Source organism: Micropterus salmoides, unplaced genomic scaffold, assembly GCF_014851395.1.
Source record: "Micropterus salmoides isolate LMB-PRFRI ecotype aquatic unplaced genomic scaffold, ASM1485139v1 Ms_hic_scaffold_18, whole genome shotgun sequence".
Lineage (NCBI taxonomy): Eukaryota > Metazoa > Chordata > Actinopteri > Centrarchiformes > Centrarchidae > Micropterus > Micropterus salmoides.
In genome coordinates this window covers 32598206-32618839 of record NW_024040928.1, presented here as the reverse complement: position 1 = coordinate 32618839, position 20634 = coordinate 32598206, and the positions used below count along the sequence as shown (strand labels likewise).

Below are 20634 nucleotides of genomic sequence, written 5' to 3'. Positions count from 1 at the left end.
CTGATGTGGAGAGGGCAGAGGAGAGGACCGACAGCTTGGAAAAGTCCCAGTACACCAAATGTTTGCGGGTCGCGGTCTCAACCTGTTCGGTCAAAACTGTACTGTGCACCATAGTGGCTGATGGTGGAGAAGTGCTGCCATCCTGTCAGCCATGCGGTGCGCAGCGTAACATTAGTTCATTAGGAAAGTCTGTTCATTTAAGTCTGTTTATCTTTTTAATGTGAATAATCACAAATAAAATAAACAACTTGTGACTAACGTTTTGTAAAAAGGTTAATTCATTTGAGATGTAAGTAAACGTTAACTTAATTAATAAATGATTCATAGTTAACTGTTAACATTTGTCTCAACAAAATCTAGTGTTGCAAAATAACGTTTAGATATTAAAACGCATTTAAAACGTATAATGTCAATAACAGATATGTGAGTTATTTTTATATGTTCAGGTGTCTTGTGACTGTAAAGTGGTAACGACCATAAACAGGTAACAACACGGCCAAAGGTTCCAAACTTCACCACACAGCACCAGGGGTGTAGAAGCAACCTCTGCAGACGCAGAGTAGCGTATAGCATTAGCTCCTATGAGTGAGCTAACTCGTTCATGTCGAGCTAGGCGGGAGTGGTTTCAGCAACACGTCAATTTTGAAGCCCAATTTGGGCTTCAAAACTGCCCTTCAGAAACCAATGGGTGACGTCACAGATACTACGTCCATTTTATATACAGTCTAAAGTTTCTACCGAGAGATTAGGAGAGAAGTGAGAACTGGGAACAGGTGAGCGTCACATAGTGCCCAGAGAACCTGATAAGGAGAGGGCAGGTGCCGGTACTCAAGAAGAGTCCCATAATGGCAAAGAGTAAAAAGTAGAAGTAGTGATACTGGTGACCCACTTCAAGCACTGCCGATAATCAAAATTGACGCCACTTACCAGAGGCGCTGTAGCCTATTGATGGTTTACATTCTGATAAACCCGGCCTTTTTATGTTGGCAAAGGTCCAGACAATCCAATTCAATTAAATATTTAGTCCAAAATGCTTTTTCATATCAATAAATAGACACCGACTAATGTTTAACTGCAGTCAGCATGTAAACAAAAAAAGCCGGTACAACTTGACCTTGTGAGTGACACCTTAATTGACCCAATAGAAAATTAGATGCCCTGTCCACGGCCTAGAATAGCCAATGAGTGTCCACGTAGTCAGGAAGTGCCAGTCCCCTTTCTTTTGTGCATACACCGACAGAGATTGTGCTGAGTACTGGTGCTTCACACACACATATCATGCGACAGTTAAAAAAAATAGAATATTTTCCATGGACATTATTATATATTGTCAAACATAAAAACGGCCCATGCCGTAATTCCGTCGCTGTGCCGGAGAACTTTAAGGCCCGGGGCGGGGGGAGGAAGGCTAGTAAGAGATGTGATTAGGCCAGCCCAGTGTCAGTAGAGAAAATTACCCAATGGGCCGCAGTCCATTTAACAGTTATATAAATAAGTCATTTCTGATACACCAGCCCCAAAGGTCCGTCATTACCAGTCCACCCCTGCTTCTATCCATAGAGCCATGCTGTTAGCAGGGCTCACATGATTTTACATCCAAGTTTCTGATGTTTCTAATGAATGGCTGTTTCCAGTCGAAGACTTCTGGAGATCCATCTGTTTCCCAACTACTCACTGCTCTGAACAGACATAAGAAGTCCTTCATGTTGATGGACTCCAGTAGATTGACATTAAATAACAGAAAATAGAGACACCTGCAGAGTGTGAGCTCTTTTTGTCTGTCCAAACCTGAGAGTGTCCAATCTCCAGTGTAGATCCTCCAGTCCAGCAGACAGCAGCGTCACCCCTGAATCTCCTAGATGATTGTAGCTCAGGTCCAGCTCTCTCAGATAGGAAGGGTTGGAGCTCAGAGCTGAGGCCAGAGAAGCACAGGATTTCTCTGTGATCAGACAGCCTGACAGCCTGGAATCAGGAAAACATCATAAACTTTGTGTTTTAGAAAATCACGTCAGCAAGAATATCCTACAGAACATTTTCACTAACATGAACCTAAAACCAGAAGAGGGGGATTTAAAAGGAACAGCTTAATACTGACCTGAGAGTTTCCAGTTTACAGTGTGGACTCTCGAGTCCAGCAGACAGCAGCTTCACTCCTGAATCCTGCAGGTTGTTGTTACTCAGGTCCAGCTCTCTCAGATGGGAGGGGTTGGAGCTCAGAGCTGAGGCCAGAGAAGCACAGCCTTCCTCTGTGATCAGAAAGCCTGTCAGACTGGAATCATAAACTTTGTGTTTTAGAAAATCATGTGAGCAGGAAAATCCTACAGACCATTTTCACTAACATGAACCTAAAACCAGATGGGGAGGATTTAAAAGAAACAGCTTAATACTGACCTGAGAGTTTCCAGTGTACAGAGTGGACTCTCGAGTCCAGCAGATAGCAGCTTCACTCCTGAATCCTGCAGGTTGTTGTTACTCAGGTCCAGCTCTCTCAGACTAGAGGACTGGGAGCTGAGAACTGAGGCCAGCACTTTACAGCATGTTTCTGAGAGGTTACAGCCACTCAACCTGAAAAAGGATTAGCAATGGACACAAACTAAATTATTTATTTGTCAAATATAAAATTAAGCATTTTTGAAATGACACATACATACAGAACTTTGTTGGAGGCTTTGACCACTGGCAGCAGCCTCAGAAGAGCCTCCTCTGAAGCAGAGTATTTCTTCAGGTCAAACACGTCCAGATCTTTTTCTGATGACAGTAAGATGAAGCCCAGAGCTGACCACTGAGCAGGAGAGAGTTTATCTGTGGAGAGACTTCCTGAACTCAGGGACTGTTGGATCTGCTCCACTAGAGAACGATCATTCAGTTCATTCAGACAGTGGAACAGATTGATGCTTCTCTCTGGAGACAGACTCTTACTGATCTTCTTCTTAATGTACTCGACTGTTTCTGATTGGTCTGTGAGCTACTTCCTGTCTGTGTCAGCAGACCTCGTATGAGATTCTGATTGGTCTGCAGTGAAAGACCCAGGAGGAAGCGGAGGAACAAGTCCAGGTGTCCATTGGGACTCTGTAAGGCCTTGTCCACAGCCCTCTGGTAGAGATGTGTCACTGCAGACTCATCCTTTCTTGTTTCAGACTTCTGGGAGGTTGTTTGTTCTTCTGCCAGCAGATTGACACCAGAGTTGATGAAGGTCAGATGGACATGAAGAGCAGCCAGAAACTCCTGAACGCTCAGATGGACGAAGCAGAAGACCTTGTCCTGGTACAGCCCTCTCTCCTCTTTAAAGATCTGTGTGAACACTCCTGAGTACACTGAGGCTGCTCTGATATCGATGCCACACTCTGTCAGGTCGGATTCATAGAAGATCAGGTTGCCTTTCTGCAGCTGCTCAAAAGCCAGTTTTCCCAGAGACTCAACCATCTTCCTGCTCTCTGGACTCCAGTGTGGATCTGTCTCAGCTCCTCCATCATACTTGATGTTCTTCAGTTTGGACTGAACCACCAGGAAGTGGATGTACATCTCAGTCAGGGTCTTGGGCAGCTCTCCTCCCTCTCTGGTCTTCAGCACCTCCTCCAGAACTGTAGCAGTGATCCAGCAGAAGACTGGGATGTGGCACATGATGTGGAGGCTTCGTGATGTCTTGATGTGGGAGATGATCCTGCTGGCCTGCTCCTCATCTCTGAACCTCTTCCTGAAGTACTCCTCCTTCTGTGGGTCAGTGAACCCTCTGACCTCTGTCACCATGTCAACACACTCAGGAGGGATCTGATTGGCTGCTGCAGGTCGTGTGGTTATCCAGAGGCGAGCAGAGGGAAGCAGGTTCCCCCTGATGAGGTTTGTCAGCAGCACATCCACTGAGGTGGACTCTGTGACATCAGTCAGGACCTCATTGTTGTGGAAGTCCAGAGGAAGTCGACACTCATCCAGACCGTCAAAGATGAACACAACCTGGAACTCTTCAAAGCTGCAGATTCCTGCTTCTTTGGTTTCAGGAAAGAAGTGATGAACAAGTTCCACCAAGCTGTACTTTTTCTCTTTCAGCACATTCAGCTCTCTGAAAGTGAATGGAAATGTGAACTGTATGTCCTGGTTGGCTTTGTCTTCAGCCCAGTCCAGAGTGAACTTCTGTGTTAAGACTGTTTTCCCAATGCCAGCCACTCCCTTTGTCATCACTGTTCTCATTGGTTCATCTCTTCCAGGTGAGGCTTTAAAGATGTCTTCTTGTCTGATGGTGGTTTCTGGTCTGTCTGGTTTCCTGGATGCTGTTTCAATCTGTCTGACCTCATGTTCATCATTGACCTCTGCAGTCCCTCCCTCTGTGATGTAGAGCTCTGTGTAGATCTGGTTCAGAAGGGTTGGGTTTCCTGCTTTAGCAATCCCCTCAAACACACACTGGAACTTCTTCTTCAGGTTTGATTTCATTTTACACTGGTACTCAGTAAATATCTCTGAAATAATGAAAAAGAGATGACAGAATTTAGAAGATGCTAAAGTGTATTTGAGCCATGAAACATTTCCTCATTTCGGACAGAAAATATGTTTTTGATATTATTTGCTTCTTAATATTTCATCCATCCATTTTCCACATTATATGAAATTATGTATGTAATTCTCCTGAACCACTTTCTACAGCTCTTTCTGGGGGACTGCAAGGTGTACGCAGGTATTCAGGGGGTTCTGGGCCTGCCCAATGGGCTTCTCCAAGTTGTGCCCTGAATACGATACGGTGTCGTAGTTAGGTCAACGAGCCTCTTTGCCTTTGTCCTTATAAATATCTGAGCTGCTCACCTTATCTTTAAGGGTGAGACCAGCCAAACCCACGACAATAGGTGAGAACACAGATCTTCTGGTAACCCAGAGCATCACCTTCAGGTGTAGTTCTCTGTTTTAGTTCTCTCTTTAGTATGGCATCCACATTGCCACTGATTCTCATGATCCACCATTCCCTCACTTGCGAATGACCCCAAGATCCTCGGTCTCCTTGACAACAATTCCCTCCCAAACCAAAATGAACAATTCACTGTTTTACAGACGAGTGGTCTCAGTCTTGGTGGTGCTGACTCTTACCCTTTCTGCTTCTCACAGGTAAAGCCTTTAAAACCACATAATTTGCTAACAGCAGAGATGTAAACCTGATGGCCACCTTCTCTGAATCTACATTGGTCCTACTGAATCTGAGGTTCTGCCACAGTCTCCATTTCATCACAGTGGCATAAGATTTGCCAGGGAGCCTTGGAACTACTCTGATAATTTGAGCACAGTCTCTGGTACTTTTTTTCTCCCCCCGATATTTCCACGTATCAGGACACAACATATCAACCCCTGGCACCTTGTCACTGTGGGCCTTGCTGATTACATTTATGTATGTGTCGGTCTGATTCAGCAGTTCCCCAAACTGTCCGACAATATCCTCAGACTGGGTCAGCAATTAACCTCCCCTCCTGAGTTTCCTGATGATTTGCCAGACCGTCTTAAAGGTGTAAAAGTTGTTCTCCATGTCCTCAAGTCCTCCCATACCAGTTTTTTTCTTTTGTGACCACAGAAGCTACCGCCCTTCTGGCATTCCAATACCCATCTACTGATTCATCTGTTCCCTGGGCCAACCAACCCCAAAGTTCTTCTTTACAGACTTTAAATATTGACATTTTAAATACCGACCACTTGAATTCCATGTCTCCAACGTCTCAGCTGGTGGTGATGAGCGGACAGTTCTGCTCTTCTCATTACCCAACTGTCCCAGACACGCGACTGCATATTTGATCAAACAATCACAACCTCAATAATGGAGCTTTGCTGTACAGTGTACTGTAACTTGTGAACCTCCTTATGCTTGAATATGGTGTCCATTATAGACAGTCCATGACTATCACAGAAGTCTAATAACAAAACACATCAATCAAATCCTCTCACTGAATCTCTGTACCATTCCAGGAGGAATATTCCGGCTCACCAGTGCTTAGGCAGTGGCTCGTGAGAATCCCCACACCTGCCTGGTGCCTAAAGGAGAGTCAATTCCCTATTCTGGAGTTTAATTTCAGATTCGGTGCTACAAATTGCTACTCTCCTGTGCTTGGGACCTGACCCAGACAGTGCAAATGGACCCTGCCACCAGGCACTTGCCATTGCCTTGGGTGACCCTACCAGAATTGACCCTGAGATCAGCTTCCATGGTCATTGTACCTCAACCCCTCCACCATGTTAAGGTGGCAGTTCTCTTGATATTAGGAGGCTAATTTCAATCTGTTATCATTGTCATGTGTCTAAAAATGTGATGCATGATTGCATAAAATAAAAAGATCTTGTTAATAATTCCATTTAAATGATTTACCTGTGGGTTCTGAGATGGTGTTTGGTATATTCTCCATTAGATCATTCTTATTTATCTTTACCAAAACTATTCTGATCACTTTAGTAGTGTTTATACAATAGTTCTGGACCATCTGATCTAATGTGTCCACCCTGTCTGCATTCTCCAGTCGACTCTTTTGGATTGCTGGGAAGCCTTCCAGGACCTCCTTCTGCTGCAGGTACCACTTGAACTTTGAAGTCCTCGGCTCCCAAATCTTCCAAAATTCCCAAGAGGACCTCTTTCTGTGTCGCCATCTTTTCGTCCTGCAAAGATGCCGAAAGAAATCTTCACCTTATAGGACATACAGAACAAAAATGAATATTATTGGGGTTGTCATGTCATTATCGACATAATTGACGCTTACAGACAGCGTGACAAAGCGTAAGGATTTTACGCTAAAGGTACCCTTCAGCGTTTGTATGAAACGCCCCCATTTCCTACGTTGCAGCAACACAAGGGAGGCTAACCCTACCTGTTAGCACATCGGCCGTGAGGCTGATGTGCGCAGCTGTAGAGTTAGCTGACATGCGTACATTCAGTGACTTAGGTTTAGGTACTAACATTTCTGATGGTTGTGGTAAGGGTAGGGGCTTCGGGGGGCTGTCAACACCTTTATCACGAACGTTTTATACTGAACGCCTCAGAGGATACCTTTAGTGTCAAATACCTACGCTTTGTCACTCTCTCAAATCGTCGGTATATGACGCCCTGAGATGAGAACGGGCTCAATTAATCTATCATTTTAAGTTACTTGGTCCATAAAATGTCAGAAGATGATGAAAAATGTTGATCAGTGTTTCCCAAAGCCCAAGATAATGTCCTAAAGTGTCTTCTTTTGTCCACAATCCAAATACAGTATATTCAGTTCACTGTCATTGATATTAAATATTCACATTTGAGAACCTGAAATCAGAGAATTAGGAATTTTGTTCCTTTAGAAAAATTACTAAAAACAATGAATCTATTAATAAAATAGTTGTCTATTAATTTAATAATTAAACTCTAATTGATTAATTGACCAATCATTGCAGTCAGTTTTGTAGACTGAGTTATAACTGAAGGAGTTTCTTTAGTTTTAAGTAGAAGCATAAAAAATATTGACGTGGAAATCTGTACAAATCAATAGTACAAGGACATGGATTAATAAACCAAGAGCACAGATTCATAAACTGTGCTCTTGGTTAAGCAATCCATGAGCATCAGTTAATGTGAAAAAGTGCTCATTAAAATGTGTTTATGTGAACAATAAGACTTCTGATATAGACCTCTGACCTTAAATTAAAGGAATGCATTCAACTTGTGTTTTAACAATCTCAACAGGCTAATGATAATGACCTACAATGGCTTCATAATTAATGCAGGACGCTAATGAAGATAAGAGATCAATTACTTAAAAAGTCACTTAAAACTGGCCTGACCTTAGATAGACAACAATTTACATCAGCAAGAAATAAAATAATACAAACAATGTGGAAGGCCAAAGCACACTTTTTTATGACTGTTATTCAAAGTGCAAAAGGGAACGGGGGAAATATCTGGCTAAGCATTATGTAACCCCCGGTTACAGAGCTCTATAAAATAAATGACTGAATAAAAGAGGGATTTAAATATGTGGTAGAAGGATGTGACATTAAATAGATAAGTTAATATTTCATAATTAACCTTACTGACATAATTCATGTAAACAAAGGGTTTAAAATAGTCTCATAGTTAAACTCCTCCCCTATGCAGCAGATGTCGTGTTGAGTGTGACGTAGCTTCCTTTTGCCCACGGAGCTGCAGACGAACGCACATGTTGGAGCAGAGAGCACAATAAATGTGGATTTAGCAAGTTCTGAGAAAGGCCTGTAGTGGTTACAATCCTGCTGCTAGTTGGCAAAGAAACGTCTTGGTGAGTTGACTGTGAGACATGGTGAAATAATGTAAAGCTGTGACTATTGTGATGGAAATTTGATATGTTACTGTGTTTACTGTTTCACCCTGCCTGCTTCATCAGAATAGACCAATGTGTGGGGTTTGATTATTTTATTATGTTACAGCTAGGTGAAGTTTCTCATGGGAAAGATGCTCGTTAGAGAGTTTTCTTATCTGACTGTCCTTGATAGGTCTTCATCGGAGGACAGTTGATCCCTACTCCTTTCCTCCCTAACATACTGGAGTAATATAAAGTCACCTGCTTCTTCACTGACTCTTTGTCTCACACTCTGCAGACCGTTTGCACTCTGTATGTCTGTCTGACCCTTTGCAAAGAATAAAACCCTTAAAAGACATCTGGATTGGACTCTTTATTTCAGAAGACTCACTAAAGGACATATTTCCATTTCACTAGATACTAGTGTTAGCAACTGTAATGGGAATTCCAAACATATTGCATGTAACCCTGGACTCAGGGAGAGTCATCTGTGATGTGGCACTGAATCTGTGTAAATGTAACAGTCAAAATATCTCTGTTCTCTGTGTTATCCAGACTTCAGGGACAACGTGTCTCTGTGGGATGATATGATTGACCCTAAAGCTGGATAAATAACACACAGAGCTCTCCTCACTCATTCGAGCACACATGTACACGGCGTATGTGTTTTGCTTTGAGTCCTTCTGCAGAAGACTTGAATAAAATTCACAGAAAGACCAGTGTTTGCCTGAGCTGTTTATTTAAACACGCAATGCCCACCACACAACCGTTAGCGCTAACCGAGCTAACAGTTAGCATTAGCATTTTCCATAATTAGCTGCACTAACCGTTAGCATTAGCGATAATTGGCCGTGCTACCCGTTAGCATTAGGCCAATTATTTTGGTTGTTATATGCAAGGTTTATATAATTTGTTAAATATGAAAAAAAAACATTAGCTGTATGGACTTTGAGGAGAAAATAAAAATATATAGTTGAACTATATAGCAATTATTTTTCTGGCTTTGTGGATACAAGGCTTCTGTTGGAGAGGAGTGCTGCTGGTCCTGAGGTGGCGAGCCAAGACCAAGAGAGGGAGAGATACTTAAATCAGTGTGACAATTACATTCACTTACCCCACACAAGGAGTTTGACAAAGCGAGGAAGCACTTTTACACTTTAATGGTCCGTGGATGGACTTCTGAACTCTGATCCGTTCCCATACGCCACAAGTGAAGTTATTGCTATTATTTTGGTTTCTGAAAGTTATCTGAATTCTATGTTGATATTCACTCTGATAGATGTGTACGAACTGATGTGTATTCACTGTTTATATACACTCACCTAAAGGATTATTAGGAACACCTGTTCAATTTCTCATTAATGCAATTATCTAATCAACCAATCACATGGCAGTTGCTTCGATGCATTTAGGGTCCTGGTCAAGACAATCTCCTGAACTCCAAACTGAATGTCAGAATGGGAAAGAAAGGTGATTTAAGCCATTTTGAGCGCGGCATGGTTGTTGGTGCCAGACGGGCCGGTCTGAGTATTTCACAATCTGCTCAGTTACTGGGATTTTCACGAACAACCATTTCTATGGTTTACAAAGAACGGTGTGAAAAGGGAAAAACATCCAGTATGCGGCAGTCCTGTGGGCGAAAATGCCTCGTTGATGCTAGAGGTCAGAGGAGAATGGGCCGACCGATTCAAGCTGATAGAAGAGCAACTTTGACTGAAATAACCACTCGTTACAACCGAGGTATGCAGCAAAGCATTTGTGAAGCCACAACACGCACAACCTTGAGGCGGATGGGCTACAACAGCAGAAGACCCCACCGGGTGCCACTCATCTCCACTACAAATAGGAAAAAGAGGCTACAATTTGCAAGAGCTCACCAAAATTGGACAGTTGAAGACTGTCTGCATCGCGGTGCGGGCGTGGGGGACTCGTTTTTGTTTTTTTTGAATGTTGGTTGATGGCGTGGTGTTGGCGGGGGGCGGTGGTGCGGCGCTCGGGCTGCCTAGGGCGCGGGCTTGACGGGGGGACTGGTGTTTGCCCTGTATTTGGCGTGCTGCTGCTGCGGGGTGGGTAGCCATTCTGCTCGGGTGTCGCGCGGTTGTTGGTATCGGTGCGCGGGTGGTGATTTTGACTCGCGCGCTGTGCAGATGTGGTGGCGCTCGGTGCTTGGCTGCCTCTCTGTGTGGGTCCAGGTTGGGGGAGGGGGGGGATACTTTTGGTGGGTTTCGGTCCGGTGGTGAATGTGCGGTGTGGGTCACGGTGTAACTGTGGGTGGGGTCTGTGGTCTCCCTGGCTGTGAGGGGGATGGGGACGGTTTGCGCTGGCTGGCATCTCTCCTGTGCAGCGCATTACTTGGCTGTTGTGTGGCGCTGTTTAGATCGGTAGCGGGGTAGTGTTGGTTAGTTCTGTGAGGGGTCTGGCGACTGGTTGTTGGAGGGGTGGGGGACCGGGAAGAAGGGGTTGACGGGGTGGGTTGGGGGTGCGGGCTGGTCCTTTTTGAGCTGGTTGGGGGGTGTCTCCTCTGGATTTTAGTGCCCGGACTGGATGCTTGGTGGTTGTGCGGGGATGCTTCGCAGCTAGGGAGGGAAGGGCGCGGGGGTCTTCTGGCCTGACCTGGCCTGAGTGACATTGCCTCCTGGGTGTGGGCGGACCTTTGGGTCTGGGCTTTGTCCCCCTCACACTAACAACTACATTCTTTAACAGGCTTCTGCGCACACACACACATGTACACACACACACGTACACACACACAGACACACACAGTCTCACACATAGACACAAACAAATTTAGTTTGTCCCTGGTAGAATTATTCCTGATGCTTTTCTTTCAGTTACTTATTTAAATTAATTATTATTCCAGCTCTCGTGGCTGTGTTGTGTTGCTTGTTTAGTGTGTGTGACTGTTTCTTGTTTTCATTTTTCTCTTAGTTGTCTTACTATGTCAGCTGTTTATTGCTGCTGTTCGGCTGGTTGTCTTTTACTATTATTATTATTTTTATTGTTTGTTGTTGCTGTTTTTCTCCTCCCCAAGCCCCCCTCTCTGTTCTATTGCAGGTTTTGTTGCTTTCTGCAATTGGTGTTTCCCACAGCTTTTCCCTGTTGTCCCCACCTTCCATCCCCCTTCTCTTACAGGTGTTGTCTGTTTGTGCCCCCCCATCCCCGTGTCTGCCCCCCCATCCCCGTGTCTGCCCCCCCATCCCCGTGTCTGCCCCCCTGTCCGGCCCGCTGACAATCAATACATAATTAAATAAATAATAAAACAGACAAAGGAGTATTTTAATACTCTCTTGTTAAAGTAAAATCTGTCTGGCACAATATGGTATCCAGGTCATTATACTCTATACCAGGCTGCTGGGCAGGACAGGTTTAAAAAAAAAAGAAAAACAAAAGAAAAAAAAAGAAAGAAGTTTGGTCCATGGTGCAAAATATATAAAGCAACCAACTGCATTCAACAAAACAGTTTATTATATAGAGGGAGAGGTAAGTAAGGTTTCCTTGAATGGGCAGTCTTTAAAGAAACTCATTAAACCTCCTACAGGGTGAGAATGATGGCAGAAAGCAGGCAAGGAAAGGCATATGTGCATAAGTGTTCAAAATAGTCCAAGCATTCTTCCACTGCAACAATAGGAAGAAAAGCAGATCTGGACACTTGGTTGTTTTTGGTAAATTCCACTGTCAGAAGCCGAACACGTCATAGGCCCCAGATAAGAGCGGGTCTTGAGAAGACTCAAGCCTGTTTCTGCTGGAGAAAACGGGGAGAGGTAAAGAAAGATGAAACAGTGTTAAGGTTAATACATTGAAAGACATAGATTTTAATATCATAATATAAATAATAACTATAATACACATGGAAAGCCAATGTTTCCCCAAACATTTCCATGAGGTTGAGATTACAGGAGTGAGAGTACACACCTACAGTTAGGTCCATTCGTATTTGGACATGATTTTGGTTATTTAGTTCTGTGCTTCAGTACAGAATTTTAAATTAAGTAACTATAAACTTTTTTCATGTAATTTAAGAGGACTACAAGTTGTTGGACAAGTTCCTATTAACCTTAATAAAATTTTCAAATTTCTTTGAATTTAATGACCAAATAATAAATACCAGAAGAGGGATCAAGTGTTTACACATCCAGGTAAAAAGCAAAATCATTATATATCCCTGCAGGGTAAAAAGGAAAAAAGGTTTGCACACTTTTAGGCTGCAAATAATTCTATATGTTAATTCTCTGTATTTTTAAGGCAACATTTCGATCTACAAGAATGAAATGTCCAGACTTCTCAAATAATGTATGCGTTTTGTGGGTCATCACTGTTGACTTGCTATAATTTAGGTGGCAGGCTAGCCCAGAGGTTTGAGTGACCACACCCCCAGAAGAGCTACAGGGAAAACCTTGACTTGTGTCTGCAGTGGCAGTGCAGTGTTTTATCACTGAGGTCAAAATTGGTGATGTTAGTGTTGTTGTTGTTGGTGTACACCACCTTTAATTAGTAATTAGTACTTAGTAATAACAATGTAATTAAATTGTTGAAATTTATTTAATTCATGACAGAGCTATTGTATTAAACTGCATTACATTGTACAGGTACAAAACAGTGAAGACCAGTAGCTGAAAGGAAGGATGTGTAAAGGCCTCGGTAGCTCAAATTATTTGTATTGTATGTCTCATGTAAACAATTTATATATTTGTGGAAGAACATTTGTCCTGGATATTGTTGGCTGGATAAGGTATTTGTACTCCACAAGTTACTCTGTAAATATACAAGCTTGCCACGTTTGTATGAGGCCTATAAGTGATACAGCTGCCAGTGTATTAGGTACACCGAGCTGAAACTAATGCGGTCCTGCAATAATCCTACCTTCATGAAGGTTAAAATGTTCAGTGTTTGCTGATTCAACTCTGATTATTCTGGAGGACACAGAGAGCTGTTTCTGACAGGGACATTTGGACTTTTTGGATCCTTTGTGGACTGCTCGCTCATTAAAGTCAGTCTCCAATGGTTTCACATATCAGCCTCTTTAACAGAAAAACATATGAAGTCATTATCTATCTGCTGCAGTTACATCGTTAACTTTTTGTACTGCGCTGATCGACATCGATGCTGCTGATCTGATCAGCCGTCACTGATGCACTGTCCAACAAACAATGTGTGTAATAACTGAATGAACCAGAAACAACATTATTAGATACAAGCTAGTAATGTTATCTATTTAACTTAGCTGCCGTTACCGTTCATTGTAATCATGGGTAATGTTACTATTAAAGACGCAAATGAGTGCTGCTAACCTCTACAATAATTCTAATAACCAAAGATAAACTTTGAATGCTAATGTAACGGGTTTGGTCGGGTGTGTGAAGGATGACTCTTGAGATCACTTCTTTTCCACGATTTATTGGCTCGCACATCTGCAGAACACAATGTACACATCAATTGCCCCCTGGCCTCCTCTTACATTACCTCTGCTTCCCTCAGCGGTGCAAGACGCAACTGAGCACTTCATGTATTCAAAATACATTACAAACACATTACTCCAACATCACATGAGTTACTCTGCTCATAGTGTATATAGTGTTCATAGAAAGCCATTAACACTGTTCAGAAAATACTAAATATTAAATGCAACAATTACATAAAAACAGTACATAAGTTTCCTTAAAACAACATCGCCTAACAGCGACACCTGGTGGTCTGAATAAAAAGTGTGTGTGGGAGGTGACAGAGACAACAAAAGTTACATTAATAAACAGAAGGAAAACACACACCTGCAGAACACAATGCACACATCAATTACCCCCCGGCCTCCTCTTACATTACCTCTGCTTCCTAAACATACAAAAATAAGTGACAAGACGCTGAAAGCTCCGACAGGTTACATAGGTGACAGGACACCTGCCTGGTAAAACTGGCGCCAGAAAGTTAAAACGAAAACACTGATAAAACCTATTTTAACGGTCACACTGATACAAAACTGCTACGTGACATAACCATATTGACATTGCACAATTTGTGTTTAAAGTTTTAACGTAAATGGTTCAATTTCCAAAGAAAACAATACATAAACACAGCAGCACTTTTCCACACAACTTACCCTCACGAGACGAGCACTACGGAAGCTCAGGAGGTACAAAAGGGGTAGTGTGCAGCTAAGGACATTTTCCACAGGAAAAAATAGCAAAAATAAATATAAATAAAAATAACTCAATGAGATAAAATTCACAAATATTCAATAAAATCATTAAATGATAAATAAAATCCACAGATGCACATTTGGAAATAAGAATTATTAAAGTGCATTTTTAACTCCGTTACACTAACGAACTTAGGTAAATGTTGGCAAACTGACATGTGGTTTACTTTATCTTAGCTACTGTAGTGTTGCTTATGTTAGCTAGCTGCACTTAGAATCTGAATAAATTAGTTAATATCTTCCGATCAACATGAACTGCTGGCTACATAAAATACCAATATTGATTAAATTCATAAGAGGTCAGCTAATGGGTTAAAATTTCAAAAATATGCAGTAATTTCATCAACTTACAGCATACTTCAGAAACACTGAAATGAGGTTCAGCGCTGGAACTGTTCAGTGTTTCTGAGATTAGTTTCCTAATCTCAGAAGAGTCTGAGATTGCAGAGCCACCATCAAATCGCAGAGAGTGAACAATTTTTCTCTGTCCATTTTTCCTCTCCAGACCAAAAAAGAACTGAGAGGAAGCGTGATCTGACCAGAGCTCCCTGTGCTGCAGCGCCCAGCAAGCTGGACAGAGCCAACTTTTTAGATTTAAGGGAGTCTAAAAGCCCTCGATCTCCTGTAGAATCTACCAAACCCTGCAGTTCTACCACCTGAGCCTCCAGGTCCCTCATAGATCTGGTTACATCTCTAGTGACATTACAAGTGAACTGTTGACACAACTGTTTAATCTGAGATTTACCAAAATCCCACCACTGTTGAACACATGTGAAATTGGATTTACAAATTCTGTGGTTAACCCAGAAATATTCAAAGGCTAATCTAAAAGCCTTGTCATGAAGCAGGGCCGTGTTAAAATGCCAATAAGAGCTTTTTAGACGGACATTCTTTATAAAAACAGAGCAAACAACAAGAGAGTGATCTGAGAAGCCCACTGGGTGAATGTGACAGCTTTTAAAAATGTTCACATGGTGTTTAAAAGAGTAGAGGCGATCCAGCCCAGCCAGAGATAACACATTGTCTTTACAGTGACTCCAGGTATAAAACATCCTCCATCCATCAGACAACTCATGAGCTTCAGTCAGCTGCCTGAACCTGCGTGATGAAGCAAGATGAGGTTCTTGATGATTCCTGTCAAGCTTTGGATTTTCAGTACAATTAAAATCCCCTCCTAAAAACAAATACTCATCACTATTACAGTTCTGGATGGTGTCACACAGAACATTTAGCACCGCTAACCTGTCTGCTCCACTGGTTGGTGCATAAACATTAACAAACACCAAGTTAACATTTTCAAAATGAACTTCAAGCTTCAATAAACAACCCTCAGTAATTTCCTCTACTTTATGGGAAGAAGATAAAAAGCTCATGGAAAACACAATTCCCACTCCTCCACTGCAGCTGCACTTATGCTCAAACAGAAACTAACATTACTGGCGGAACAGCCGCCAGGGGCAATTCGGGGTTCAGTATCTTGCCCAAGGACACTTCGACACGCAACCAGGGGGAGCCAGGGATTGAACCGCCGACCTTCCGATTAACGGCCGCTCTACCTCCTGAGCCACAGCCGCCCAACATCACATCTATTTTCTTCAGCTCCATCAGCAGTAAAAATCAGTTCTTTTAACATCATCCCTCCATTTAGGTTCAAAGTGCCTATGTTGAAATCACACATGGAGAAAAAGGAGAGAACAAGAGGAAACAAGAAAAGAGAGAAACACATGTTTTTTGTTTAAACATTATCAGCTATTTGTGCTTTTACTCTGAGTACCAGTTTCTTTAAACGATAGATTTCCTGGTCTGTTAGTACATCATCTTCAAAGTTTCCTGATCTTTTAGTCAGAGACTTAGCTGACTCAACAAATAGTTTAAGATCTCGTCACCTCTCCTGGTGAGAGGTTGAGCAAATAATTGAGTTACAACGAACCGTTGTCTTTGAAAAATTTGTTTAACAAAAGAGAATAAACAAAGAAGTGCTACAACAGAATCAGCTGGACCAGAGGTTCTGTCTCCTAAGACAATCACTAACGTCTGGCCCAGAGCAAACAATTGCATGATCATTTACACAGTCTGAGCATCTATGTTTTCTGGAACAAAAGATCCTTGACTGGGACCAGTCAAGGAAGGAGAAGAACAGCTAGTGAGGAAAATCACCAATCTCACATCCCTGACATGAAAGTACTTTAGTCAGGAAATCACGGGACTCACTAGATCACAAGTGAGAGTTTACTTAAGGGAAATAGAGAGTGTTTATACTGCAGATGTAGGACTGAACTGTGAATGAGAAAAAGAAAAAACAGAAAGTGTGTGAATGTTGAACAAAAGCTTTTGTGAACAGGGAAAGAGTTTTTTCTATAAATCAAGAATAAAGAAAATAAAGAGTTATTAAAGACAAAACAAGCTCCTAAATTTAAAACTAGAGATATTTAGAGCAAACCAATTCTAAATTTAAATACCTAAAGAGATCTAAATCTCTCTAGAGCCGACTGGGCAGCGGATACGGATTGGTTAAAGGAAGCACATCGCAGGGACACAAAGATAGAGGCAGGGACAGCTCCTCTTAACGAATCTGCATCTCAGCATGTCAAACCAGACCCGGACCTGAACTCGGTTCCCCCAAGAAGACGCCAGACTGCACCTGCTCCCCTGTCAACACAGCCAGCATCACAACCACCGCCGGTGGGACAGCCGAGCGAACGAGAACAGCAACAACATGATGACAAGTTAATCTACCCACAGGCCAGCCTCAGAGAGCTGGATGAGGCCATGAGAGGGGGGGCAGCAGGGATGCAGCCGCTCGCGTTTGGCTCTCTGATTGGCTCTTATAAGTCAAAGCAGAAGCACGATGCTGCTGACAGAGTTTTAGTTTTTGTGTTTTTATTAAAATATTCTGTACCGTGATAATAACAGTCTACACATGTACTGTGCATGTCGCTGTTTACTTTGTGACGACTCCCAGTTTGTTTTCTGCCGCCACCGCCACTTGTAACTCCCATGTTACATTCAGTAACAGTCCCAGTTCCTTATTGGTCTATGCAAAATAAAATCTGGTGCGATCAGCAGGTGGTCAAAATGTTACAGTTGATTGGTGGGAAATTTAGATTCATTGCTCAGCCCAGCATAAAACCATGAACGTGATGCTTCATTTCAGCTGCAGCCCAGAGGAACAAGTCAGGATGAGATCCAAACAGGTTTTATCAAGTGGTGTGTATTAATACTCCTCCTCAGCAACACTGAGTACAAATGTGGTGTGTAGTCCACGTCTGCAGGGGAACCTCGAGTTAACCAGGAACAAAACCTGTTCGGAGCAGTTTGGAGATGCAGCGTAAATCACCATGCCAACAGACCTCGGGTAACACCTATCCACCTTTCGTAATAAGGGTTAACCAGGAAGTTACACCTGAAGTTACCTGGATAAGCCAGGTACCTCGCTTCGCAGTACAAGCCACTGCTTTACTACACATCACACTAAAGTACTGCAGCTTATACACACTGAAGTACTGCAGGTTATACACGCTGAAGTACTGCAGGTTATACACGCTGAAGTACTGCAGGTTATACACGCTGAAGTACTGCAGGTTATACACGCTGAAGTACTGCAGGTTATACACGCTGAAGTACTGCAGGTTATACACGCTGAAGTACTGCAGGTTATACACGCTGAAGTACTGCAGGTTATACACGCTGAAGTACTGCAGGTTATACACGCTGAAGTACTGCAGGTTATACACGCTGAAGTACTGCAGGTTATACACGCTGAAGTACTGCAGGTTATACACGCTGAAGTACTGCAGGTTATACACGCTGAAGTACTGCAGGTTATACACACTGAAGTACTGCAGGTTATACACGCTGAAGTACTGCAGGTTATACACGCTGAAGTACTGCAGGTTATACACGCTGAAGTACTGCAGGTTATACACGCTGAAGTACTGCAGGTTATACACGCTGAAGTACTGCAGGTTATACTCCACATGGTATACACAGAAGAATATTAAACACAGTACATCATATCCTGTCCTGGTGAGTCCAGGTCCCTGTAGTATGGGAGTCTGATGTGACTCTGGGTCCTGGTCTTACCTGACTTTGACGTAGTCGGACAGCAGCCAGCGGTAGATGGCCTTGGTGGCGTGAGTCATGAAGGTGCGTCCTTTAAAGCTGGTCTTCTGCAGGAACCAGGGCAGAGCTCCACAGTGATCCAGGTGGAAGCTGAGAGGGAGGGCAACAGTTACTGAGGAGTTTCCAGGTCCACATCAGCCCTGACCTTTATGTTGGTCTGATTTCTCAGCATCATGTCAGGCAAAGCAGTTTGATTAGAAAGCACATTTCATACACAGGTCGAGTCTGTACAGAGAAGGGAAAACAACACACTTGGACATTAAAGTCCACCTGCTAGTACAGCTGAGTGTGTGTATATTAAAGTGTTCTCTGGTTATGCTGTCCTCACTAAAAGTTGTTGCAGGCAACGTGTTTTTCAGCTATACAGCTAGCTTAACATTATATTCTCCAGCATTGCATTCTCCAAGGAACAGGCAGGTTGTTGTGTTTGGCAGGATTTAATGAAGGAAAATATGTAATTTGTAAAACTGCAAAAAGGACACAAAGATACAAACATGTAAGTATCTTGTATGTACTAAATAATGTCTCTAGTACATTATTAGAGAAGGAATACTATCACAACAAGTACTGACTGTTACCAGGTACTGAAAGTAGGTATGTTCAATTCAATTCAATTCAATTTTATTTATATAGCGCCAAATCACAACAGTTATCTCACAGCGCTTTTCATAAAGAGCAGGTCTAGACCGTACTCTGTGATGCTATTTACAGAAGCCCAACAGTTCCCACCAAGAGCAGCACTAGGAGACAGAGGCAAGGAAACTATGTCAATCCAACAATACACTAACATCATCTACCGATATTCATAAATAATTTGACTACACTCAAAACAAGAAATAATAATATCGACATGTTAATACCACTGTATATTGAAGATGACTTATGGATGAAGCCGTTTGGTGGACTTAAAGACACAGGATTACAAGGATTGTTAACTGTGATGTTTCCTCTATGAGCCCATGTGAAAAAAGGAAGTTCCTAAACACCACTTCCTGTCATCCTGACTATTTACAATTAGCTTACTTCCTCTTCAGAGCAGCTTTTGTAATCACCACTAGGTGGTGCTAAGAACATACAAAATAAGCCTATAAACTAGTTCCAATACACTGGTTGCTGTGCTGATAAATGTTGGGAACTCACTGGCTGATGAGCAGCAGGTCCATTTCAGCCAGGTCCATCAGGTCAGTGTACGGCAGAGCGTCCGTCCCATCCAGACCAAGATGGATCCCACAGTCCAGCTGAACCACAACACACACGTTTTTTACACACTGAGGTGACTGAAAGCTGAACGCTGTGCAGCTGATGGGATTAAAAACGGACCAGAATCTTTGGTCCCTTGAACTCCAGGATGATGACTAAATGAACTCTTGAACTTTCGCTGCTCCGCGCGAGAGAGAAATTTGAATGACATTCCATCAAACTAATTTTGACAGCTACTTCCGGTCCCGCCCCCATACCGGATATGAGTATGTAACTGATAAAAGGGTTGCGTACATCCTTCCGTTGTGTGTTTTTGACTGATAATTGGAGGAGGTTTTTCATTGATTTAAAGACTTTATTAAGTAATAAAACATGAACTTGAATGAATTAACTGGTAGGTGTTTATGGTAATAAATTTATCATCAAAAAAGTATAGCAGTGAGTTATAAGTAAAGGAGGAATCTCCGGGGCCAGCAAAGGATCAGTAGGAGGTTTCTTCATTGATTTGGAATCAAGTCAGTCTTTATTATTAAACAAGTGAAGAATAAATTGAAATAATTACAGTAAAGCAGTAAAATGGTATAACAGTGAGTAAAAATTAAACAGCATTATAAATTACCTTCAACAGCATGCAGCAAAATAAGAGTGAGTTCCAAAATTAAACTTTGTAAAATCTTTGCTAAAGCTTTGTGTGACAAACTTACCATCATTAAAGAACTAAAGAATAAGATGAAATAATTACAGTAAAATAGTATAACAGTGAGTTAAAATTAAACAGATTTTTAAATTACCTTCAACAGCATGCAGCAAAATAAGAGAGAGTTCCAAAATTAAACTTTGTAAAATCTTTGCTAGTGC

At 42.3% G+C, this 20634-nt stretch overlaps 3 protein-coding genes across 3 annotated transcripts; all 3 read right to left on the bottom strand.

Annotated features, from left to right (window-relative positions):
* Positions 1–1715: 1715 nt before the first annotated feature.
* On the bottom strand, positions 1716–2531 carry LOC119908588 (NACHT, LRR and PYD domains-containing protein 12-like; the record flags this gene model as incomplete). Its single annotated transcript, XM_038726374.1, has 2 exons — positions 1716–1962; positions 2392–2531. Coding segments are annotated over 2 exons (372 nt in total), but the record flags the coding sequence as incomplete, so codon positions are not given.
* A 292-nt stretch (positions 2532–2823) lies between these two features.
* On the bottom strand, positions 2824–3288 carry LOC119909453 (NLR family CARD domain-containing protein 3-like; the record flags this gene model as incomplete). Its single annotated transcript, XM_038727719.1, has 1 exon — positions 2824–3288. A coding segment is annotated over one exon (417 nt), but the record flags the coding sequence as incomplete, so codon positions are not given.
* An 8419-nt stretch (positions 3289–11707) lies between these two features.
* LOC119908587 (cleavage and polyadenylation specificity factor subunit 3-like) lies at positions 11708–20031 on the bottom strand. Its single transcript, XM_038726373.1, has 4 exons — positions 20014–20031; positions 19717–19814; positions 18538–18666; positions 11708–12006 (listed from the first exon to the last, which is right to left on the bottom strand). Exons 1-4 carry the CDS (start codon positions 20029–20031, stop codon positions 11940–11942), a joined length of 312 nt encoding a protein of 103 aa, XP_038582301.1. The 3' UTR covers positions 11708–11939.
* Between the last annotated feature and the right edge of the window lie 603 nt (positions 20032–20634).

Bases quoted from the DNA above. Each gene is read 5' to 3' on its own strand.
- LOC119908587 (XM_038726373.1), bottom strand. The intron at 18,667-19,716 runs GTGAGTTCCCAA...CCTCCCTCTCAG, and splicing joins GACCTGCTGCTCATCAGCCA to CTTCCACCTGGATCACTGTG. The intron at 12,007-18,537 runs GTAAGACCAGGA...CGTTTTCTCCAG, and splicing joins TCCGACTACGTCAAAGTCAG to CAGAAACAGGCTTGAGTCTT.